This window comes from Pyrus communis, chromosome 14 (assembly GCF_963583255.1).
Source record: "Pyrus communis chromosome 14, drPyrComm1.1, whole genome shotgun sequence".
NCBI classification, from domain to species: Eukaryota; Viridiplantae; Streptophyta; class Magnoliopsida; order Rosales; family Rosaceae; genus Pyrus; species Pyrus communis.
Window position 1 is genome coordinate 13,514,100 of NC_084816.1, and position 27,072 is coordinate 13,541,171.

General features: G+C 34.9%; 1 protein-coding gene across 2 annotated transcripts; it reads right to left on the bottom strand.

The window, feature by feature from the left end:
* Positions 1–9,132: 9,132 nt before the first annotated feature.
* LOC137715270 (protein CLT1, chloroplastic-like) lies at positions 9,133–18,428 on the bottom strand. 2 transcript variants are annotated; one of them, XM_068454533.1, is made up of 10 exons: positions 17,867–18,428; positions 14,494–14,639; positions 13,927–13,964; positions 13,182–13,297; positions 11,987–12,086; positions 11,862–11,897; positions 11,473–11,523; positions 11,216–11,339; positions 10,381–10,506; positions 9,133–9,843 (listed from the first exon to the last, which is right to left on the bottom strand). In XM_068454533.1, the coding sequence occupies exons 1-10, from the start codon at positions 18,319–18,321 to the stop codon at positions 9,671–9,673; spliced, it is 1,365 nt and encodes a 454-aa protein (XP_068310634.1). In that variant the 5' UTR covers positions 18,322–18,428; the 3' UTR covers positions 9,133–9,670. The 2 variants fall into 2 exon arrangements, with proteins under 2 accessions (XP_068310634.1, XP_068310635.1); XM_068454534.1 differs by having other exon boundaries at positions 14,494–14,616; positions 17,867–18,202.
* Positions 18,429–27,072: the final 8,644 nt, after the last annotated feature.

The following is a 27,072-nucleotide window of genomic DNA, read 5'->3' on the forward strand; positions in this document are numbered from 1 at the left end:
GTTCTAATGTTGATGAGAAGATCATCTACCATAAGTTCAATAAAGAATTTGACAGGGATAGGGGTGGGCACTTGAAACTGAAAATCAAAACCGAAACATGAACCAAATAGAACCTCACTGAACGGTTCAATTTTGCAGTTTTGAAACCAAATCGTAGTGTAGGACAACTGTTTGGTTTCTATTTTTTGCTTTTGAAAACCACATCGAAACCGAAAACACACCTCAAATTAGATATCATGTTTTAATTAGTTGTTTGTTAGAGTCCATAAATTTAATATGGACTCAACCACACTAGAATGTCATCTCTTTCCACTCGTATTCGACAAAATCAAATTATCGCTCATCAATCTCTTTCTCTCTCTCTCTCTCTCTCTCTCTCTCTCTCTCTCTCTCTCTCTCTCTCTCTCTCTCTCTCTCTCTCTCTCTCTCTCTCTCTCTCTCTCTCTCTCTCTCTCTCTCTCTCTCTCTCAATACTTATTTGATGACTCATCTCATCTCTTCGACAAGTTCAACAACACTAGCCAACTTTTTAGAGGCTTAATTTGTTAATTTATTTTCTTCTACAACATCTAAGCATGATGACAATAGTAGTTTCACACTGTTCCTCTTCTAAAAAAATCACAGCTTAGAATAACCTTAACTTTTGATTCAGTATAATATGTTACTATAACTTTATCTTTTGATTCATTTTATTTCATTTTTGCAAATGTAGAAGGGTGAAGATGAACAAGTAAATAACTCTTATTCAAGAAAACGTAGTTGGATTTGGGATCATTTTACAACCTATTACATGATGAAAAAATGATGAAAATCAAGAAAAGGGGAAGAAATTTGAGGTGGGAGTAAACGGTTTGGAAAATGAGACCGTCTTATGCGTAGATAGGTGTAAATTTTAAATTTTACTTTTTAAAAAAAAAAACCGAACCGAACTAAATGGTTTGCTTTCATTTTGGTTTGGCTTCATAATCGCACCGAACCGTGCCATAAAAAGTTTCAATTTAGGTTTCACTCAAAACCGCACTGAACCAAACCGTGCTCAATTAAGATGAAGGTACTGCCTTATGATGATGATCATGTATATTCCAGAGGATTTACATTTGATTGGATGGTGTCACTTGAAAGGAGCTTTCAAAGGCTAGTTATTGTTTGCATTGGGAATGGATGCAAATAACCAAACTTGGGTTATTGCATGTGCTATAGTAGAGAATGAGAACAAGGACAGCCGGGTTTAGTTTCTGGAACTACTTGCCGCTTATCTCAAAATTGTGAACCATTACAATTGGACTTTTATTTCTGATAAACAAAATGGGTTAATACCAGCTTTCCTTGATAAACTCTTCTTTTGGTTGCGACGATTGCGACAAATTTTCTTCTTCAACAAACTCGAACTGACTAGAAGAATCAAAATCCTCTGTCCCCTTGAACAAAAGCTAATATAAGCTCTTCTCTGTTCCAAATCTACCAAATAATTTCAAATTTAAGCACGTTGGGATTCTTCTTTTGTTTTTTGAATACCATTGTGAAAGCCTAGATCTGCTCCCTTGAACAAAAGTTGATATGAGCTCTTCTGTGTTGAAAATCTATTCAGAACCCTTGAAAGCTCAAATATTGAGACTTAGGTCTTTTTGCTTGTGAGAGTTGGTCTGATTTTAACTCTAAAAGTTGTGTTTACATCAACAATGTTAATAAACTTTGGAATAAAGCCAGCAGCATTCGGTTGAATTTTTAACCTTGCTTCTGGCAAATACTCAAATTTTGTAAATCTACGATCAACTTCCACTAGACCACTGCAAGTAGCACCAATCTTTTGAAACCAATTGTTGGTCCAAAGATGCGGCGGCAATCCCTCAATAGCAATCCAGACACCATAACTGTTTTTTGAACATCTGATTTGAGGCTTTGCACCACCCAGACAACAACAAATCTAGAAAATCACTCACTGGCATTCATTTCAGTTTCACATAGTAACACATCATCGTCCATAAATGATTCGAAAATCATTAAATCCATGTTTTAAAACAAAACCCAAGATAAGAATTATCCATAAAGCAACAATACAAAAAAGAACAGTGCTTTAGAGATTGATTAATTAATGATGGTTCCGCTAATACTAAGCTTTGGCTTTTATATTTAGGGGTTTCTTTAACATTAATCCTTGAAAAAAAATTGAAATTTAATAAAAACCTAGTGTCAAATTACATTTGAATTTATTAATATACACATTTTAATTTATTTTTTCACCAAAAAAAAAGTTCTTTTAATTTATTAATTTTATTTAACATTTTTCAAACTTGAAAGACTCAACTAATGTGCCCAAATGTTAGTACCAAAATGTATGTATTGAATGTCTATACCGAATTTATTATATTGACTTAATATACCTAAATGTTAGTACCGAAATATATGTACCGAAATATATGCACCTAAATGTTTTATATTGAATTAATGTACCTAAATATGTGTACCGAAATGGATATCCTAAAATGTATTAAATGATTTAATGTACATAAATGAAGAACACAATTATATTGTAAACAAAAATTAGTTTATCTAATTATTTACAACAAAATATATTATGAAAAATCAAATGAAAATTAAAATTATATAATGAAGTATAATTAATACATTAAAATTAGGAAGAAAAAGAGAAACAATTAAAACATCAAAATATAATTAATAAATAAAAGATTAATGTATTAAGGGACCAATATTAGATTAGATTTTGATTTTACTCATAGAGAAGGAATGAGGAGTAAGAAGCTCTTAACACTTTCGTCCTTCCCCTTTCCAATTTGATAGATTAGGACTTGCGAGATTGATTCAAAGAGAGAGAGTGTGGTAGTGGTGTTCAAAACTTCACTACAATCTTCTAAATAAATTTGGAATGAATTTTAAAGGAATGTGTCGCTCATGTGTTTACTAACAACTATGGATTTGAAAAGAAAAGAAAAAAAAGAGCAAGTGATTACAAATTGTGTTTGCTAATAGGATACGTTCCTTTTCATGGTAAATAAACATGTCTTTATCTCATACAGTTATGAGAATGGGTACAGGATAAACACACTCCCTCAGTAATTTCATCTCATGCCTTCACTTTTCAAGTATGTCGTACCCAAAATCAACATGACCAATCTACTTTTAGATTCCTATACTTGTTGGTAAACATATTCTTTGCAAACACATTCCTTACAAATAAACTTGCCAACAGTTTCGACAAATAAAAATTAAAAAAATAAATAAAATAAAATAAAAACTTGCCAACAACGTATAAAGTGTTGTTTCTCGCTCTCATATCCTCATACATTACACTGTTGTATTCATTCTTCCTCAACTGAGAAATATACAGACAACTCTACCCAGACGATAAACAGTAGCTCAAACACTACAAAAGATTAACAACTGTGTTGGAGAACAATTCAGAAATAAATAAAAATAATAGAAATAATAGAACTTGAAATACTTTAATGACGAAAAATATTTGCTATACATAATGAAATAACATGAATAAATACAGGAATTAAATTGGTACTAACTTGATTAACCACAGGTAGAGGCTAGCGCAAAAGCTATATCTTTCGTACAGTATTTCCGTCCCACTCTTGTGCTTATGGTTCTACAACGTCTGCTCGACTAAGATACAACTACCTAATTCTATAACTCGCACTAGATTATAAAATTCTAGTGAATTGTTTTGTGTGTTTCCTCTCTGGAAATTTTGTACGGAAGAGAAAGAGGAAGAAAATGATGATTCTATTTGGAAACTGTGATTGCAAATATATAGGTTGTTTCACACCCTTTCAAATACCTGTTGAGCATATTTGAAAACACACAACTCTTTCTAAGATCTGTGCCTGTTAATTAAACGTTTATTAATTAATATGTTAATTAAAAAACTTAATCCGAAATTAAAAGTAATGAACTTGGATTAATTTTAACTTCCAAGGCCCCAAGGCCCAAGGCCCTTGTCTTGATTAATTAATATTAATTGTACTAGGCTATATTATACAAACCTAATCCACATAACCATAAGGCCCAAGCCTTCAATCCATTTCCAAATGGTCCAAGTTGTAATTACTAAAACAAAGGACTAGAACTATATAAATGGCAATGGGAACTAAAAGTTCCCCGATGTGGGACACTAAGAGTCTCAAAACTCCAACAATACCTCACATTTTGAGACGACTACGTGGTCCTAGAGAAACTAAGATACAAGAGTAAACAATAGATGTGACATACATCAAGAGAGGTCTCTTTTGGACTTAGACCTACCTTAGTATATACTTATCGGATTTACTAGATGACGCAATGAATATAAAATCTTGAATTGTTCATCTCTGCAGTAAACCAAGACAATAAGAAAAATATATGCCACATAAACACATCACAAATTCATACGTTTGTATTCTTTTTGGTCCTAAACAAATCCTAGATTCATGAGAGCTTTAGAGAAGGTAGCCATATAATTTTCATAAATGCGACCCCACATTTACTCTCATATAGCTGATATTGATTAAGAATAGGCTGCTACTATTCCACTTGATTTACAAGAATCAATATCATTAAACTAATGTATCATACACCCGTCAGCAGTCACCACACTTCTTCCATCATAGGAATAGGTTTGTAAGTGTGTTTCTTCTTTGAATCTAGCCAAACCAGTTTGCCTATTAAACCTAGACCATGGGATCTCCAATCAACTAGGTTAGGTTTCCGTTTGGCAGCTTCATTTTACTCTATTGGTTTTAAACCCATTCTCCTCGATGTATGCTTAACTTGCTCTCTAGATAAACCTTTAGTAAGCGGATCCGCAATATTATCTTTTGACTTGACATAGTCAATAGAAATTACACCACTAGAGAGCCATTGCTTTATTGTATTATACCTTTATTTAATTTGTCTAGACTTCCTATTGTATACACTATTTTTAGCTCGATATTGTGCAGCTAAACTATCACAGTGTATACATATTGTCGTTACAGGTTTAGGCCATATGGGAACATCTTCCAAAAAATCTCTTAGCCACTCAACTTCTTCTCTAGCCTTATCGAGAGCTATAAATTCTAATTCCATCGTTGATCGGGCTATGCACGTTTGTTTGGAAGATTTCCAAGATATTGCTGCTCCTCCCAAGGTAAATACATATCCACTTGTGGATTTCATATCAGTACTATCAGATATCCAATTCACATCAGTAAATCCTTCAAGAACAGGAGGATACCTCGTATAATGCAATCCATAATTCATTGTATGCTTTAAGTATCTCAATACTCGAATTAAAGTTTCCCAATGATCATGCCCAGGATTGCATGTATATCTACTAAATCTACTCACTGAGTATGCTATATCAGGCCTTGTATAGTTCATAATGTACATATGGCTTCCAATAACTTGTGAATATTCACGTTGAGATATAGCATCACCACTATTTTTCTTTAGTTTGCTATTGGCATCAAAAGGAGTAATTGCATCTTTACTTTCCAAATGACCATACTTTCTAAGTGTAGCTTCTATATAATGGGATTGTGTGAGAGTATCCTTCTTGGTTTCTTTTGATTTTTATACCAAGAATCACATCAGCTAGACCAAGATCTTTCATATTGAAACTTGATTTCAATATCTTCTTGGTCCAATTTATTATCTCTTTATTAGTTCCCATTATAAGCATATCATCTACATATAAACACAATATAAAGCAAGCATTTTTTTGAGTTTTTGTGTAGACAGACTTATCACACATTTATCTTAAACCCATGTGTGATCATACTATGGTCAAATTTTTCATGCCATTGCTTTGGAGCTTGTTTAAGCCCATATAGTGATTTCACAAGTTTACAAACTTTGTGTTCTTGACCTTTAACCACAAACCCCTTGGGTTGTTCCTTACATATTTCCTCATCTAAGTCTCCATTTAAGAACGTAGTCTTTACATCCACTTGATGTATTTCCATGTTATGGAGTGCAGCTATAGCAATCAACAATCTTATTGAAGTAATTTTCATTACAGGCCAACTATGTATCAAAGAAATCCAAACCATGTTTTTGACGGTATCCTTTAGCTACCAAGCAAGCCTTATATTTGTCAATTGTACCATCTAGTTTTAATTTCTTCTTAAAGATCCATTTGTACCCAATTGGCTTATTGCCAGGGGGCAAATCTACTAATTCCCATGTATGATTTTGCATAATGGAATCTACTTCACTGTTAATTGCATCCTTCCAAAATGGAGCTTCAAGAGTGGACATGGCCACCTAGAATGATTAAGGTTCTGTCATAGTTAATAAGGTCACCAAATCAAGTCCAAATTCCTTTCAAATTTTTGTCCTTTTACTCCTTCTAGGTTCAAGTTCTTCTTCTTGAACTATAGACAAGGATGAACCATCATCATGTTGTCTAGGTTTGTTATTAACCTCGGATACGTCATCATGTAATCTCTTTTTCAACAAATTAGACTTGCCTATTTTGTATGGAAATATATCCTCAAAAATATTGCATTTATAGATTCTATAATAGTATTGACATGTATATCGCTTACTTCGAAATGAAAAACTATGAATCTATAAGCTGAACTATTAGATGCAAAACTAATAAGAACATAATCTATAGTTTTAAGCCCTAATTTTGTTCTCTTTGGCAATGGGACTTGTACTTTTGCCAGGCAACCCCACACTTTAAGCAATTTAAACATTGGGGGTTCTTTCTTTCCATAATTCATATGGTGACTCCTTTCTCATTTTAGGTGGAATCGATTCAAAATTTTATTTGCAGTAAGTAAAGCTTCACCCCACAAATTGTGTGGAAGCCCAGAGCTATTTAACATAGAATTGATCATGTCTTTAAAAGTACTATTTTTCCGTTCGGCAACACCATTTTGTTGCGGTGTATAGGGAGCTGTTGTTTGATGAATTATGCCATGTGTGGCACAAAATTTAGCAAAGGCATGAGACTCATATTCTCCTCCCCTATCGGACCTTAAGACTTCAATGTTCTTGTTAAGTTGATTCTCAACTTCTGCCTTATATGTCTTAAACATATCCAAGGTCTCATCTTTACTATGAAGTAAATAAACATAACAATACTTACTGAAATCATCTATAAAAGTTACATAATAGTTCTTTTCACCACGAGTTGGATATGATCTAAAATCACACAAGTCACTATGAAATAAATCTAATAAATCATTGGATTTTTCATGCACTGTTTTAAGGCTTTGACTTGCAAATTTCAATTCTGTACAAGTCTCACATTTAACATTATCTAAATAGTCAAGTTTGGGCAGCAAACCTACCTTATGCATTCTAAAAAGAGAACGAAAATTTACATGTCCTAACCTAGAGTGTCATAAATTAGACGAGTCAACAATATAAGCAGAAGCATTATTTATTTCATTCATAGCATTAGCAAGTACATTCAGTTTGAATCATCCATCAGCAAGGTAACCCTTTACCACAAAAATTCCCCCTTTAGTTTATACAAACTTATTGGACTCAAAAACTAATTTGAATCCCTTATTACTAAGGATAGGACCAGAAACAAGATTCTTCCTTATATCGGGGACATGCAGCACATCAAGAAGGGTTAATTCCTTTCCAAAAGTGAATTTCATAACACATTTCCCTATTCCAGCCACAACAGATGCAGATGCATTTCCCATGAACAGCTGCTCGTTCTTCTCTACTTTCTGGTATAAAGAGAACATATTTATATCACCACACATGGTGAGTTGCACTAGTATCTATCCACCAATCAACATGGTCATATACAAGGTTGATTTCAAAAATCATTGCAACCAATGCATCCACATCATTTTCAATTAGGTTTGCGTAGTTGTTGTTGCCTTGATTTTCAAGACCTTGATCCCTTCGATGGCGACATTCTTGAGCCCTATGGCCTAGCTTTCCACAAACCCAACAACTTCCCTTAATTTTTTGAAAGTCTTTGCCTTTCACACCAAGGACAAAGTTCTTTTCCTTCTTAGTTTTCTGGAATTTCGGCCTTTGCTTTGATGAACTTCCTTCAACAACATTCGCCTTGGCTTCCATACTCAAAAACCAGGCCTTTCTCATTCTTTCTATTATCTTCCTCAATTCTTAGCCTTACAATGAGATCTTCGAGGGTCATCTCCTTACGTTTGTGCTTGAGATAATTCTTGAACTCCTTCCAAGAAGGTAGCAATTTCTCTATGAAAAACACCACTTGAAAAGACTCATTGATCACCATCCCTTCAACATGAATGTCATGGATGATTTTTTGGAGATCTTCGGTTTGAGAGACAACGGACTTGGAATCCACCATTTTGTAGTCCAAAAATTTGCCCACGACAAATTTCTTTAAACCAGCATCCTCGGTTCTATATTTTTTTTTTCTCAAGTGATTCACAAAGTTCCTTGGCTGTCTTGCATACCACATAGACATCATACAGCGAATCATCTAATGCATTGAGAAAATAATTTCTGCAGAGGAAATCATTATGATTCCAGGCATCTATAGCCCTCAAAGTTTCTGTAGGAATATCATCTCCTTCTACACTAGGCATAGTCTCACGCATGACATTAGCCAGATTCAAAGTTGTCAAATAAAATAGCAGATAGCCTCACGCATGACATTAGCCAGATTCAAAGTTGTCAAATAAAATAGCAGATAGCCTCACGCATGACATTAGCCAGATTCAAAGTTGTCAAATAAAATAGAATTTTCTGCTGCCATCTTTTGAAGTCTCCACCCTTAAATTTCTCAGGCTTTTCAGAATGAGGTTTAGTTCCTAATTGTTCCATACTATTAGAAGATTGTTGGAGAACAATTCAGAAATAAATAAAAATAACAGAAATTACAGAACTTGAAATACTTTTTTGACGAAAAATACTTGCTATACAAAATGAAATAACAAGAGTAAATACAAGAATTAAATTCGTACTAACTTGATTAACCACAGGAAGAGACTAGCGCAAAAACTATGTCTGTCGAACAGTATTTCCGTCCCACTCTTGTGCATGTGGTCCGTCCCACTCTTGTGCATGTGGTTCTACAATGTCTGATTGACAAGGATACAACTACCTAATTCTATAACCCGCACTAGATTGTAGAATTCTACCGAATTGTTTTGTGTGATTACTCTCTCGAATTGTTTTGTATTGATTAATTAATTAATATTAATTGTATTAGGCTATATTAGCCAAACCTAATCCACACAACCATAAGACTCAAGCCTCCAAATGGTCCAAGTTGTAGGTACTGGGACAAAGGACTAGAACTATATAAATGGCAATGGGAACTAAAAGTTCCCCGATGTGAGACACTAAGAGTCTCAAAACTCCAACAATCACAAAGGAAGATTACATGTAATAGACTTACAACAAACAAAAGCAACTACCAAACTCCCTACGAAATCAAACTCCGCTCTCTTTCCAGCAAATGCTCTCACAAAATTTTTTTTCTCTGGGTCATGAATGCGCACACCGGGAACTTTTCTTCATAGGAAAAACAGAAAATTCACAATCAAGCTTTCTTGTTTTCTCTCTTCAAATATGACGGATCTTCATCTCTACAGCTTGTGAATGAAGTTTCATCAATGGACATTGGCCAATTTCCACACAAGGAGTAAATCCTTCTGTATTTTCCTCCTGTCTTTCTTAACCATGACGAGACCAATCCCTTGCTTTTTGGCTTTGACCATCAGACAGTAGGAGGTGATGGGGAGGCATTAGTTGGATAGACTGAAGGTGTCCAGGCATAGATGAGCAAGCCAATTACAAGAACAACGGTCCCAGAGACAAAGCCTGTGGGCAACGAGGCTGCAACACCTAGGTATGGTAGTGGCAGCGTGAAGACATACACAGATATCGGCACTGCAATGCATGCCCCAAACGATGCCAACATATGAATTTGGTCAATCCACAAAGCACAAATAACAAGAGGAAAATATATCAAATTTAGTCTCCTATTTGTTATGTTGTAGTTACAGGCTTTTGTTGCTATTTTTCTGATGCGTTGCCTGCTTTTATGGATTTACTCATAATGGGAAAACTGAACTGTAAATAGAAAGGCTAATAAACCTTCCAATTATCCAATAATGTCTGCCTTTAAAAAGCTAATATATGTTTAAGGCAGGTTGGTTTTAGTTTTTCAGGTGATGTTCTAAAATTTAAATCCAAACCAACGCCAAACCAAATGCACAATGCATGGTGAGCACCGACCATTTAGTGACCCATCATTCAGCTTCGTGGAAGAGCAACCACATCAACGAAGCCAAAATTTCAGGTTTCCCATTTTGCATGAACCAACTATGGTAGTTTAGTTGTATATACCTTTCAAATGGATTTTTTTTTTTTTCCTCTTTTAATATCAGTCTTCATATTGAAGTTACTGCAATAAAATTGACATACCTGAAAATGTCGATGCGAGGGAAGATACCACAGCAGAAGATATCTTGAGAAGATGCAGCAATGATATGTTAAAGCCCATGTTGACAATAACAAATAGTAACGGGAGTAATGGAGCACCATCACATCCTGTAGCCAGCCAATATCAATGTAATCAAATAAGTTACTCCAGTGGTTTAGATTACTCAACATAAGTAAAGAAGGACGAAATGATATTTTAATATTGAGTGGCCCTAACAAACCTATATTGGTGTTTTATATTCTCAAATGCAGACAACAAATTCTTTGCATAAAATGGAAATATTACGCTTCTCTTTTCTTATTTTGAATAAGTAGCATTGTTGTATGGAAGACAAAGAAACTGACAGATATATTGTTCTATGCAAAATATGACATGTACGTACTATGCCAGACAATTATTCTTCTATTTTTTTGTGTTTAAGCAAATCTACCTTGGATACAAGAGCCTAATGATCTGAATTTCAAACGATATGAATGACCAAATCTGAGAGAGAGCCATCTCGTAAATAAATCAACTAGATGGGAAACAACATACATTAAGCTTCCCACTAGTTCCCACACCACCACCACCCAACCGCCACACACCCCCCCCCCCCCCCCCCCCAAAACAAAAATCATTGGTTTTTCTCTGAAGCCATTTGATTCTTTTTGCCTTCATAGCCATTTATCGTAAATACATTTCATTTAAAAATTGAATATCGACAAATTAAATCTGAATAAGAAAGCCAACTGTAGGCTGAGCTGATATGATATTTAGTATGAGAAATTAAATGAATTTAAGTAAGTTTCAAAGAGAATGCAACAGATAATGTCTTACCTGTTGATAAGGTACCCATGTTTAGAAAGCAAGCTGCACCGTCTTTAAGATAGTTTGGCAGTTGACCAAATGGAATCCCCCATAATTTCGACATAAACGGCAAGAGGAGGCATATGAATAGTGCCTGCAATTCACATTTACAATAGATAATTGGCTTTCATTACAATTTTTTTAAGAAGACAACACAACAAGGTGAACTCAACTTCGGGACACCAAAAACCTAAATTTGAAGTCACTGTTTGACAGTTGATACTTACTTGGAAAGCAGATCCAAAGGAATTCACAACAAATAGGTCCACCGATCTTCCCTGTAATAGATTGAATGTAATAATAATTCTCAGATCAAAAGAACCCAAAAGAATTAATCTCATTAGAAAATAAATAAATGAATTTGTTTGATCTCTATACCCGATTGTGTTAGAACGTTTAGAATAACATCACATTCCAATAAGTTATGCCATATTGATTTTCGGTCTTGGTTTCAGTGGTAATTCTTATTTTTTGTGATAACACATTTTCGCAACTCAAATGCAATGTAGCCATATGGGTTATATCCTATATCTTGTTGCTTCCAAATCCTTTAGAAAGCAGAAGATACAACGAATCTAGGAACATAGAAATGAGAACTGTACATGGCCATTAGTACCTTTAACCGCTGACGAGCATCCAGAAAGATTACTTCCTACAAAACGATAAAAAGTTTCCTGTTACAGGGAATGTAATAAAATGTCAAAACGTCAAAAAATTAAACAACCATAAAAATATTACAACCTTCAGCACTGTATCAGCTGCTTGGAACAAAAATGAAACTATCATGAGAAGACTCCAAAATACACCAGCTTCTTTTAACGAATTTCCAGCACTAGATCCACTTCAGACAAAGACAGATGTAAGTACTTGACATGCTAACACTGTACATAAGACAATCAACACGAACCTACTTAAGAGGTATCCAAATTCTACTTGAGACCAATTTATAGAGATAATTGACAACTGCAGAATGGACTCAGAAAAAACTAAAAAGTAAAATAACAAAGATCAGTTTATGAAGTAAATCACGTAAGATTGGTTTTGTCTGGAATTTTACAGTTTGACCATTTGACTTAGTGAAACAATCAACTACTTAACAAGGCCATAAGAACACAGGAGGGAAGAAGTACGTAACTGTGGTTGGGGTAATTAGGATTTTTTCCATTCCAAAACTTATCAAGGATTTTTTTTACCCAAGTTTTATCAACGAAATCAAGAAAATACCCGCAGTTTCTCTATAATTAGAGAAAGGTATTACACATCTAAGCTTTTTGTGTCAACTTTAAACCTATAGGAAAGGATCTAGTAATCAGTGTGATGGCCAACGCCCATCAATGCTGCATATGTGATCAATGCAATTAACACCTTATAGTCATATGCGACATCCACGACACTCCACAAGTTAAAATCCACCTCTAGTGCATGTGTGTGGCTGTCCGTTTCAAGTTAGTTTGCCCGTATTTTTTGTTTTCTTTTCGCAGGGGAGTTCCTTGAACCCAAAGAGCATCTGAGCAACAGAACCTGTAGGGATGGAGGCAAAATTTTCAAGTTGGCTGGGCTATACTTATCTTTAGAAGAATTGGTTGCCTGAAAATACAGGGGCTGGCCTTTATTCATGCCGATTGAATCTATAATCCTAAATAGTTTTGAATTCTCAGTGCTTGTTCAGAATCTACATTACTCTGTGAGACAGCTATGACCAAAATATTGCAAGTTAGTTTTTTCTTTAAAACCAGTATCCTCGAGGAAGCTGCACTTGAAGAATACTTTTTCAATGTTTTTGCCCTCAGTCAATTTACATCACTCAAACTTCACAATCCACAGAGGAACAGATTGGTCGTGTTGACACAGAAATATCAAATGAATATAGTTCATACACAAGCTTCATCGTAAGGTGATAAGTTTAATCAAAATGATGTTAAAGTATATGTCTTACCTTGCTACAGTTATGATTACACCAATGGCTACAAGAACGCACCCTAAAAGTTGATTGACCCTGTATCTCCTTCCAAGGAAAATAATTGACAGGAGAATTTGCCAAACAAGAAACGTCTGCAAAATAATTATGAGAATAAATCAAACATCCAACTTTCAGTATTCCATTACTTGCGTCAAAAGGTGCCAAGCCATGTCATTTAGTGGAAAAACATATGGAGATTTGGTACAAAGGCTAATTTTATCATGTCGTTTTCCTCTTTTCAGCCAATCCAATTGTTATGTTTCTCAACTGCAGTCGGCTTGAGTCCACCAGCAGCAATTTTTTAATAACACGAAGTGAAATTTTAAATCCCAGAACACTGACTGATTATCCCTGGCATAAAACTTGACCAGCAGAGTTCAGTAGTTACATAGTTCCTACATTGGTTCTATTTGTTAATCGGCTTGCCTATAAAAACATTAATATTTTTAATTGTGCTGCATGCTTCAACTCCACTCAGTACTCTACCAAAATTTTAATATTTTTACATGTATAATTGCATTTATTTCTCTTTTTTCAATTTCGTCTCTAAAGCCATCATCTAATTGGACTGTCCCTTCATTTCAAACCACAACGTGCTAGCTTAGGAAATTCACAGATACACTTATTTCAGAAAACATGGCATAATTAGAGCACCAGAACAGAATTACTTATATCAGAACAAATAGCTGTATCCAGGAAGTGAGCACTGAAACCGGCTTACCTGAGACAAAACTGGAATTGATGCTCCACAAAGAATTGCTGATTCAAGAAAGAGGAAATAAATAAATAAATGATATTTGCGTATCAATCTTAATGTTCAGCAGCAAATAATGCTTAGTATTATATGACTACTCAAACCCTACAATATACAACAAATTCACGAACAGTACTACAAAGCTTGCATAAGAAGGGCCAACATTCAGCAGTGGGTTGGTTTGCCATCATACAGATACAACCAATAAATTCAAAATGAGTGCATGAGAACTAGTGAAGACCCGGACTTGACAAACATAAATGTTAATAACGAATAAATTACATCAAAAGGAGATTTCAGGACTGAATCAATTGATACATGATGAAGATGAAAAACTGAACATAATTATAATTATATCTTAGTAAAGTGAAACAAAACTATAATAATGATGTTGAAAAAGCATCACATAACTTCCCCAAGGAAAGGACGAGAATGATGATGTTGAAAAAGTGAAACATATCAAAGAACAGCAAAAAAAATTCCGAAGATTTGCCTTGAAAGAAAGTAAGATTGAAATGTATTACAAAATGTTACCTCCAGCTGCCATCCCAGTAGCAGCACCAAGAGCTTCCAAGAGGCCAACAGCAAGAAATGGAGCTTTTGGCATGGATAGCATCTCATCAGTAACAATACCAGCGCGATACCGGAGATACAAGACTGAGAAATATACAATTACATATCTGAGAAGCAAAATTAAAAGGCAGCAATTGATGTTAGTCCATGGTATTGAAGCGTTTGAGGTATTGCTTGTACACCTCCCTTTAGTCAATGCCATCAATAAACCATAACTCGAAGTAGGAAAAGGAAGCAATAAATAAGTGAAAGGTATGCTTTATCTATACAAAATGGTAGTGACATTAGTAGAAAAACATCAATGGTAAAGTTTACTTTTCGAATAACATCTATATGACTTTTTCACAGTGAAAGTGAACAAAAAGCCTATCAAAGAAAAGTCATAAAAATATTTGAGGCAATGGTGTGGGGAAGATTCACATTAGGTGATTAGTTCATATCACATTCACAGAACAATGGAAAAAACATTGAGGATACCTTGCTGTCGTTTCAGAACCTATTAGCTATTGGCAGTTAAGGGTTGATGGTTCTCATAAGGTGATAGCCTGATAGGAGATACCCATCTACGTCTGGTAACGATTTCAATGATAATAAATTTTGGTATTCAGGCTATTACACCTATTAAGCCTGATCATGAACTCATAAACAAGTTGCAAAATATTCAACCATACAATTGGGCATGGTTTGGGGAGAACAAATCAGAGTCTAACTAGTTCCTTTTTTTATCAAATGGATTTAAAGTTAGGCCAAAAAAACCCCTTCTCATCATAACATAAACTCAGGTAAGATAGTACACACGCGCAAAACAATCTCAATTTTATTTTGACATTTTAGCATTGTTTATAACTTGCGTGTCCTCATAGCAAAAGTAGGTCTATGTTACCCAAATCAATCATCAATGTAGTCCAACGGTTGAAAGATCCTAAACCGTACCAAAAAGAAATGCTGAACCTAAAACCTGTAACCCTAAACCTTAAAACGTTATAATTGCCAGACATAAGAACTAAAAATTTAGATGATTCTATATGTAAAGAATTATTAGATGAGAAAAGTTCAAAGAGAAAAAGACATAATTTAGAAGGAGTTGCTCGTATTTTATAAAACTTCTTTTCTTTTTAGTCCAAGACATATTTTGCACTAATCTTCACTTGCTAGGACGTAGTGGGTCAAAGAAGAAGGCCCAAACCACTTGCCAAAATAAAATAAAACATTAAAAATATGTTTGAATTGTAAAATTTGAGCAACTCATTTTATTCCACAATATAATGAATTGCTCAAGTTTTACAATTACGCACTATTTTTAATGTTTCTTATCTAAATGTTTATAATATTGTAAATGCAAGGAATACCAACAATATTATAAATGTTTCGTATCTAATTGTTTATAATATTGAGTTTTATAAAGTACAAGCACAATGCAAGGAATACCAACAATATTTGTAGATGGAGACATTGTACAATAATTCAATTTAAAAATTATTTTCATGCTTTTTTTTTTTTTGGAAGTTAAAAATGATTTTAGAAAAATAAAGCATGAAAGTTGTTAGATATCCGTAGCTTTTATTTGTGGACCACAAACCCAAAAGCAAAAAGAAATGAACAGGACAGGAGGGAGCTCTTTGAGCACCCACTTGACACACACTCATTCAAAAGGCACAGATGGATGGAATCAAATATAACAAGAAGAAAGAAGGGCAGGATACGATAATCATTACCACCTCTCCCTCCTCCCTCCCCCCTCCCTTTTGACTTATGGGAATCAAAAAATCTGCTGGTAAATGGTTTAGATTCAAATTAGGCCCACCCACTATCTCTGCAGTTTCGCAGCGTCTCCCTCTTTATCCACCCTTTTATTTTCCATTAGAAAACTAAAATAAAAGTCACACACATCATATTATTATTCCTACACACCTTTATTTTCAGTTATCGAATTAAATAAATAAAACCAAAATAACATTCTGGATTAAACAAGTGTGTGCAAGAGATGAAAAGAATATGCATCATTTCCCTCAAAAGAAAGGTAATTCCAAACAAGTCGATCTGGAATGTCCATTGCTAGCACAATATATTTATATACAGTTGCTCTAATTTATGATATGGAACTCGATTGTCACACTGCTCTGGCCAACTGCCTTAACTCACATAGGCATATACAATCGCTATATACACATCCATGTATCTATTTCTATACATAATGCATAGATAGGCACTCCTAGCACGTAAAAGACAGAATAAAAGGAAGGAAGGAAGAATTTGCAGTGTGTAAAACATGAAAAGTAGAAGTGGACGAATCCAACTTGGATTCGACAAGGTAGTCATACTCGTTACTCACCATAAAGAAATTCACAACTAGACGAGTCGTCTCCTTCTGCTCTATGGTTGTCATTTTCACCTCATGAAAAAATCACCAACTTTTAACATATGTTTTTTGGGTTTATCTGACATGATCCTCCCACCAAAAACATTTAACAAATCACAACCCTACAAAATTCGATTCAACAAATCTCAAACCTTCAAAGTTGAATTTTACTTCGTCTGAATCAAGGCTCCCTAACGATGAACGGCCCACTATTTGGACACCCTACCATTTGCACTCATTTCGCGGATCTCACTTGTAAACAACTTATACACTATTTCCGTCGGGTTTGTGTCAAAGACATGTGTGAGTTTTTGTCCACATTACATGAAAGTCATAACACGAATATACCGTCGCCACGGATATACACTCGGAGTCCCGTGTCATGTAAGTTATTATGAGACGCTCCGGTAAAATGAGATCAGGTAAGATGACCTAAAATACAAATGTGAGGAAACGATGTCGTTGGACGACAACTATTGTCGCCGTCAGTGTTTGTAGTATTATTGTTTCTTCTACAGTTTAAACGGTCAACTAAACGCCCTGAAAACCAGTAAATCAAATGATTGTGGCCGAGTCTTGTAAATTCAAAACTAATTTCCAAAAGCACCCAAAACTGGAAAAAAAAATAATTAAAAAAGAGTAGTGCTATTCTTAGCACAATTTTTTTCACATTTCTTTACCATCTTAAATAGCAGATAAGCTAGACAAGCTACATTATTTAATTTTAATTTTTTTATTAATTAAAACACTTAAATAATTTTAAATGATAGAAGAAGACTTCTCGTATACTACAATCATCATTTAATTAACCATCTTTTTATTAATTATTAATTAATATTTTAAAATTAAAAGCTAATTAATTTAGATGATGCGGCTGTCCACTAACTGATAAACAATTATGACATAAAAATATGATAAGAATAGTATTATTAATTAAAAAACAATCATGAGAGAGAGAGAGGCGGTGTCAGTTACCCGAAAGTGGCGAGCTGAGCGAGAAAGAATGGGTAGTGTTTAAGGGGGACCAGGGCCAGCTTATAAAGCACCCGATTTCCGACCCCCAGAACCACCGTAACCGCCGCTGCAACCGCCATGTCCACCCTCCGATCCTTACTACTCCTTTCCTGCTCCACCGACGCCCGATACTCCCCCACCGCATACGAGCACGGCCCCGCCTTCGAGCTCTCCGCTCCTTCCCCGCCCTCCGATCGCTCCCACGCCCCTCTGGAACCCACCGCTTCCAACGTCCATGTCACCCGCCGCAAATGATCAGACGGCGTCGTCCGCAGCGGGAATCCTTGCCGGAGAATACTCCCGTAATATCTGTGCCGGAGATGTGAGATCTCGGGCTGCAAGCGTGGTGGTTCCCGGATGCAAATTGGTGGGTCGGGAGCTCCGGCGCCCGCCCATACGCGGTGGATACTCGACATCGTAATAGGAAGTTGTGGAATTGTAAATCCGATGTTTTGTAATAATTTCCGTATACATAGAGAGAAAGAGAGAGACGTGATTGTTTTGTCGTCTGACTCCGAGAGACGCGTGGGGGCTATTGTTGTTTAAAAAGGAATTAGATCTCTCCTCAGTGGGAATCCGGGGATCAAGTGATATTAACCGTTGATCAAAAATCGTATGGTTAAAAAAAAAAATTCAACAGTAGGGCAGCCTTGTTTATGCATAAAAATATAATAAAAAAATTGTAATCACACAATTTTTAATAAATGGTTAGTATCACTTGATTTCCAGGATCCCCAGTGAAGAGATCCAGAGATAAAAACCTTTGGCTGAAGATTAGTGGTAGGTGGCCTCGCAGATCTTTCGGAGAAGGGTAGCCTAGTATGTAAGCACATCAATGAAGGAACCCTCAAACGACCCGTCTAATAGGATAAGGAGGGAGATCCTCAGTAGTGGTGACCTCTTCACTCTTCTAAGGACTGATACATGTCCATTTAAAAAGGACTTCGAATCCTCGTGAAATTAAACAAGAAAATTCAAAAGGCTTGGTTGGGTTTAGAGAGACTTTTTAATGTTCTAAAAACACGATTCAATAGTAATAATACAAGAGTTTTAATAAAAACGACTTGAGCCAACTTTTTTAAAACCAAAAACCATTTACAATTTTTATTTAATTAAAATGGCTTGAAATTTAATGAGAATGACAGAAGAACCATATAGCGCCAAAAAAAAAATTAAATCCCATAGGCTGAAGCAAAAGCCCAACATGCAACATCAAGTTTTTCTTCCGGTTTTGTCCCTAATAGCTGTTCATACAAATTTGTTAACACAACTTCACATTATTTACAAAATTATCATCGAGCCCATAAAAGTCAAATAAAACCAAAACTAATTTAATTTTCAATTTTTTCCTCCAACAAACGGTTGCAACCATTCCCCAGTTAAAACTCATATCATGACATGATTAATTCAAGAATCACGATCCCCACTTTCATTTTTTGTCTCTGGCATCCACCATCCGTACTTCCATTTTTCCTCTACACAATTCCCACAAACTAAAAATATTACTTTTCAAATTCAATTTAATAAACAAGAAACTTACACTTTTATAAAGCTCTTCCCAAACAGAAAAATAATCTACATGTCCAAATAAAATAGGTAACTCATGTAAATGGTGGATTGTCTTGGTGTTAAAGTTATATTTTCAACTTGTGCCATTGGGGGTTTAAACTTTTTATCCCCTTAATATAAATTAGTATAGAATATAACTTGTACTAAAAAGAATAAGTAATTAGTATAGAATATCGTTTGTACTAAAACAAAAATTACACATCAAATTAAAATTACATAGCAATATCCCATCAAATTATCTTTTACATCAGCAAATCAAGGGCCTTGAACTATAGCCTTACAAGCCGCTTGGTTATGTCCCAGCAACAACCTGAAAACAAATCAACAAAAAATGCATCGATGTCGTACTAGAAATTTGATACTTTATGATTCTTCAAGTAATAAAAAAGATCAAATAGCTAAAATATCTCCACAAGCAAACAAAATTATCAATTATAAACACATAATAAGTTTCTAAAATATAAAATTTTCGAACCGCACATTATTTTTAAAATTGAACGCTACCACTATTTCTAGAGTTGAACACTTATTATTTCTAGAACTGTGCACTAGCACTACCACTATTTTTAGAACTAAACACTAACTATTTTATAACTAAACACTGATTATTTTTGGAACTGAACAATAACTATTTCAAGAAATGAACACGGTACTATCATTATTTCTTAAACTGAACACTGGTACTATCACTATTTCTTAAATTGAACACTAACTATTTCTAAAACTAAACACTGATTATTTCTTAAATTGAACACTAACTATTTTCAAAACTAAATAATGTACTATTTCTTAAACTAAACATTGACGATTTCTTAAACTGAAGATTGACTATTTCTAGAATTGAACACGGGTATTATCACGCTTTCTTAAACTGAACACTGGCAATATCATTATTTCTTAAACTGAACACTGACTTTTCTTAAACTGAACGTTGGTACTATCATTATTTCTTAAACCTAACGCTCATTTTCCCCAATTATTCACCCAGGAACAAAAATTTACGGTGTTATGAACTAAAAACCTTCAAGTTTTCCAACTTCTGTGAGCTAAAACTAGCATTAGGAGATTCAAAAGTTCGAAACTCCGCAAACAAATCAAATTTACATATAAATAGTTATATTTAACATGACAAAAATAGAAAGTAAAGGAACGTGACAAAAAAAAAAAAGAAATTGTCAACGTGACGAAACTAAGATGCTATGTCTAGTGGCTCAGGCCAATGAAGCACAATTGTTTGTTCTAAAGTAAATATACTTCCCTTGTTCTTAAAGAATAGTGAAGCATGACTTTATTGGAAATTCTTTTTTATTTACGATTTGCAGAAAAATAAGTGTGGGGCAAGAATTTGTTATTTTGAATCTAGTGATGTAGTGCTTTTGTTTTATATTTCAAAAAAAAAAAAAAAAAGAAGTTAAACGTTGAAAAAAAAAATTGAGAAAAGAAAAAAAAAGAAAGGTTGTAAAGAAGTGAGAATGAGTTCATAAGTGTTGGTTGTTGAAGAAGGGTCCAAAAATGCGAATCTAACCTTAAAGTTGTACGAATCTCCCCTTTGTGTTTAAAGTTGGGTGTTGCAATCGAAAGTTGAATTCTAAGTGTTGATTTCATTACTTTGCTTACTATCGCTTTAAGAACCTTTATTTATCCTTAACCTTTCTTTGTTAGCCAATACCTTTGCCCCATTACAACCCTTACACTTTTATCTTAATTGTTATGAGATTCAATATGTGGAGTTTGAAATTGGTACGAGCATATAGAATCCCTGGTTCTCGATTCTAAGTAGTGGCATTCCGTTCATGAGATACATGTTTGTATTAATAATTCCAGAAAGTGTCTTCTTTATTATAACATATGTGAGTGCTAATCTACATGTTTACATCAATCTTCTCACATATGCTTAGTATAGGGAGTGTAGTCAGAAAATTTGTGTGAAAATAGAGAGTATATCTGGTGAGAAATTGAGTGAATTCTCTAAGGCATGTTACTACTTTCAAATGTTGTTGTAATTGATTAAATGCGAGCTAGTGAGTGGTTACAGCGGTTAAGTATAAGTTAGAGAGTAAGGATTGCTAAAATCTATGTAAGCAATGATTTTTAACATGTCATGTTTCATTGAAAATCTCTGAGGCAATTGTTGGAAGGTTTAGGTTTTGTTTTGTTTTCTTTGTTTTGCTCAGGGACTAGCAAAAGTTAAGTGTGGGGGAATTTGATAGGAGCATATTTATGTGACTTTGTTATCTTATTTCTTTGCATTTACTTAGTTAATTTCCATTCATTTTGGTAATTTAAGTTATTTTCATATTATTGTAGGTCCAATTGGTAAATATAACAATAAATAGCCAAATGGAGCAATTTGGAGTAGTTTTGGACTTGTATTGGATAGCATGCATGGAAAGCATATGGGCTGGACATTTTTGGTGTTTAAATGGTGCTAGATATGTGCTAAAATCTGGAAAAATTAAAGTTGAGGCTTGGAAAGAAAGGAATTACACAAGAAAGAGGAATCCTAGTTGGAGAGGAACATTATCTTATCATATATTATCTTATCTTGTCCAACCTTATCTTATCTTATCTTATCTCCAGCTGCAAGAATGAATCCTAATCACATTCCAACACTCTCCACCTGATTTATAGAGTCCTAAAATAATTCAAAATGCCAAAACCTTTTCCTACTTGGATTCAGCCGTTTCCCCCATATATATATGAAATTCCAGCAGCAATTTAGAGAGTGATATGCCTACCATTCATCCATTGAAGTTGTTGGAATTTTCAGAGTTCATTCTATCTTTGTTTTAAGTTCAATGTTTATTTTAGATTGCTTTTCAGTTATGATGAACATGTGTAACTAAGTTTCTTTTTAGTTAGAGGTGAATTCGAAGCCATGACTATATGTTTTATATAAATTGATTACATCTAGTTATTGTTTCATAAAACATGAATGCGATTTACTTATTTGCTTTATAGAGAACTTATTATTGTATGTTTATTAAGGGTGCACACTTAGTTTGCATGTAGGGATTTGATGGTAGAATATAAGAGAATTTCACCTAGTCGTTATGAACTTATATTTGTAAGTAGTAAAAGTCACTAGTCATGATTGAGTTAAGTAAATCCTTGGTAGGAATATCATGTTTTTCATAGTTACGAATGTTTTGTCAATACTTATGATTTTCACAGAACTTAATGATCTTTGAGATGAATCTCTATCATGCTTTTCATAGTTAGGGAACTTGAGAAGAATAATTTAATTGTGTCGCTGAGTCCAATTCAATGAACTTAGGACAATCTGAGAGTTAATTAGTGTTGTTCACAATTAATTTGGGGCATTGTCATTCATGGTTTATAGGAAGAATAACTGGAAATCGATTTGTATGCATATGATTCATCTGTGGAGAAGAATACTTTAGCTATCCCCTCATCCATATTTCATTCACAACTTAGTTGACTTGCTGCCCTCTACTTTTGTTTTAGTTAAATTCATTCAAAATCCCCTTACTCATTGTTTTATTGTTAGTTTAACTTAGTTTTCAGTTTTATAAGTTTAATTTGTGTTCATTAGCATCCCTTCTAATCCCCGGAATAGAACAATCCCTACTTACTCGTACTACGATTGCATAATTTATAGGGTTTAATTTGTGTGTTAGTTTCTATCACATCAGTAGTTTAATGATGAACGGAAATGTGTGACGTAGGAATGATCGGCATTCAACGAGGTACTAGGGCTATCAATTTGTACAGTAATGTGACAGCCCGTCCAGGATTATTTGTACCGTAGGTGTAAAATGACGTTTTTGCCCCTAATGGATAATTGTTATTTGCGTGGTTGTTTTGGGTGCTTGGTTGGTTGCATCTCAGCCACACATCCATCTTCATTTCCATCATCCTCTCCCGTTGATTCTCTCTATCCCAAAGTCTCTCTCTCTCTCTTTCTTCTTCACTTACGTACGGACAAAGATTAAAACACTCGAAAACCCTACGGATCGAAGTGGAAAACCATACCTTTGTATTTATAAGGTTCATATGAGTTCAACCATACCCATTTCAGGTAAGGAAACCTTTTTTTTCACGTCGAACCCGAGATGTTCATTTCGGGGTACTGTTCATGCACACGTAAAATTGTGTGTTTTTGGGAATTTCAGGGTTATAGGAAGCTTGGTGAGGTCCTTAGGAAGCTCGGGGTGGTTTGTTTGAAGGATTTGGACGTCAGGATCGTGAGTTGCAGGTTTGGTCGGATTTTGTGAAGTTTCTCCGACGAGATTCCGTTGGTTTCAGGACTTGAAAGTGGTAAGGTTTTGTTCTAATTGTTGTAAGCTTCATTTTGGTACCAATTTCATGAAATTTGGTTGAAAAACGAGTGAGAAACAAAGATTAGAAAATTTTCCAGTTTTCCGACGACGGTGACGGCGCTGGAGGTTGGCCAAAGAAGATGACGGAATATTCCGTTAGTTTGGACGGAATATTCCTAACAGCGTTAGGTTAACTTTAACGGAATCTATTAGTTTTAACGAAATATTCCTGACAGCATTAACTGACACCGTCAGTGTGCCATATACGCGCCTACGCGTGGGCGGTGCGTGTGGCCATGCCTTGGCCAGCGCGTGGGAGCGTATGAGACGACAAAAAATTATTTTAAAAATATGGGGATATTCGTGAGGTTGAGTAGATCACGTTGGTGTATTCATACACCCCATTTGAGCATTGTATGAGAAGTTATTGTGTAATGTTGGTTATGTGCTTTAAATTAACGTTTTTATAGTTGTTTCGCATATAGGTGAAACCTATCCCGAGGACGAGCGCAGTCACTCAAGGCAAGAGGGTTACAACCCTTCCACATACCAGTGAGTGGGCTTTTGGTTTTCCGTATATACCTATATACTTGTGGTTTTTCCCATAAAATGAAATAAAATGTTTATATGTTTTAAATGCCATGCATTGCGTTTGCCTATTTAATTATACACTGGTAGTTGCATATATGTATGTTTGGTGCTGCGGACGCACAAGTAAGTGCCAGGTAAGTTATGGTTTATGCTTGTGATTAGTAGTGATGTGAGATACGTAGAGAGCTCATAACCTACACCCCCGGTGTTGTGCTCCCGCCCAAAGTAGGGCACAGTCCTTCATGTGATGTTCACTTCCCGCACCGCACACTCATCTTGGATCCAAGTTAGGTGCACAATCTTGTCGTACAGACCACTTTAGGTGGTTCCGACTCGTAGGTGACCCGTGATTATTCGCCCAGTCTTTACATGATCATAGCACTTGAGCGTATCTATTTACACCCAGTCCTGTCGTACAGACCACTTTAGGTGGTTCTGACTCATGTGCAGGTATAGTTAGTGAGTTGGAGATTTGAGCTCTAGATTCAGCCGTACAGGTCACGTTAGGTGACTCCGGCTGACAGATTACATTGCATTGATTGACATTCCCTGAGTTACTTACCTTTTATGTGGAGGCATTCGACATGGCATATCTTGTAAGCATGTTTTCTATATATGAGTATATTCTATTTTTCTGGGAAAATATACTGGTTTTACGGTAAGGGGTTAGAACTTTGATAATGAAATGATTTTGAAAAAGCTTTGTTTTTGCCCACTCACACTTTCTGTTTTGCGCTCCTCCAGGTTCTAGTTTGGTTGCTCTTTTGGTGGCTCACAAGGAATCCACAGCATATCTGACAGATTATCACTAGTGTAGGACCACCTCTAGGTGTGTTTAGTTGGTGTTTGTTCCTTTGGACTGCACTAGGTTTTCTGTGCTCTGAATATTATTTTCCACACTTACGTTTGCACAAGTATGTTAATTACTCTGTGTGTAGTTTGGTTTTTATTTGTTCGTACTTTTATTATTATTCTTAGTTTCCGCACTTTGCACATAGTTACGTCACTCTCACGTGACAGCCAACACGCCCTGATTTTGGTCGGGGTGTGTCAGTAATATATGCAAGTAAATTATATAAGTGAACACTACCCTTTGACTTGTACATAAAATGTGTAATGGATTATATGGGTAAATGGTCAAAATAAAGTTAAATTTAAAATATAGTTCTCACTCCCTATACATCTTTCTTAACCCATGCCCAGCCTTCATTCGAGCTAATTTCTCTACCCTATTTATTTCACAAGTCGGGGAATCCATTGATATTGATTGGAATTTAACACTTATTTTATCTGTAACAATGCTTGGCACTATGAAAATGTACTATATGCGGTCCCTCTAGAGGCCTTAAAACTAACCTCGGTTCTTCCCTTCCATCAACTCTACTAGCCTCGTGTATTGAGACCCTTGATCACTTTTCTGCACTTACCCTTTTGCCGAAGTTGTCTGCAACTAAGTTTCTTATGAAAGATTGTGAATGACAATGAATGTTGTATTGGTTCATTTTGTTGTAGGCCACTTGTCCATCGAGTCGTTAGCAACCAAAGTGATTTGATAGTCCTAACATAATAAGGATTATGGAGTCTTATTCCTTGCAATTAACCTAGAGGAAATTTGATAGATTTTATTACGAAGATGTTGAATCATGGTGGGACTTAAACACTAGAGATATAGGGTTTATCTTCACAGCCAATGATAGGTCGGGTGTGATGAAAACCCTAACGATATAAATACCACGGTTAAGTCCCTACTTTCATACGCTTATTTTTCTCAATCACACCAAACCCTATTCACGATAGAAAGACATTTTGAAGTATTGGAAGTAGAAGACAACCAAGTTCTGCAATGGCTTCTTCTTCCTCGAGTAATGTTCACGTAAAGCTGTTATTGCATGCATGCATATTATATTGGTTTGCGGCACTGAAACATGGTCTACGTAATCCTATTCCCTTATTGTTTTTGTCATTGAATGCATGCTTGTACATGCATCTCATTTGTATATTCCTTATGTAATCCTTACATGTGGTATCAGAGCCTTCCAATAAGGATAGGGTTCGTATTAGACCATATGATCAAACTGACAGCACTTAGCTTGAATAATTTAATGCTTCTACTGCTAACAGATATATAGAAACTATATTATGTATTGTATTTGCACTGCTGTGGTTTGTTCAAATGTTTTAGGAAATGATATCCTACAAGAAAGTTAGAGAATAACAAGAAGAAATCATGGATTTATGTGTTGTTATAACACTAAATCAATATATATATATGTATAGTGTGAATTTTAAACAAAATTGCAATGACTAATTTTCTCAAAAGTGTTTAGATCATTATTCTGGTTTATTATTCAAAGAATTTGAAGGTGATTTGCTTGAAGTTAGTGGATAATAATCTGCTCAAAAGTGTTTATTATTCAAGCCATTCAAACAAATCAATGTATAGTGATACATGAAATCAACAAGATTGCATTATTCATCTGCTTAAAAGTGTTGAAGACATGTAAATTGGCCTTGTGTTTTATGTATTGGCTATGCAACCCTAATATAAACAGCATCTATCCAAAGATGATACTATGTTTATAAGAAACTGTTGATGGAAAACATTATGTGAAAGTTTTCCTAGTTCTGTTAAGTATTCTAAAGTCAAAAAATCTATTGATTGACTTATGTACATATGTTTCAGACCCTTACATGACTTCTCTGAATTTCCAAAACATTGAAACC

Coding starts and splice junctions, on each gene's coding strand:
- LOC137715270 (XM_068454533.1), bottom strand. CDS start 18,321: ATGTCGAGTATCCACCGCGTATGGGCGGGCGCCGGAGCTCCCGACCCA. Junction 13,965..14,493: donor TACTGGGATGGCAGCTGGAG/GTAACATTTTGT, acceptor TTCTTGAATCAG/CAATTCTTTGTGGAGCATCA. Junction 12,087..13,181: donor GTAATCATAACTGTAGCAAG/GTAAGACATATA, acceptor CTTTGTCTGAAG/TGGATCTAGTGCTGGAAATT.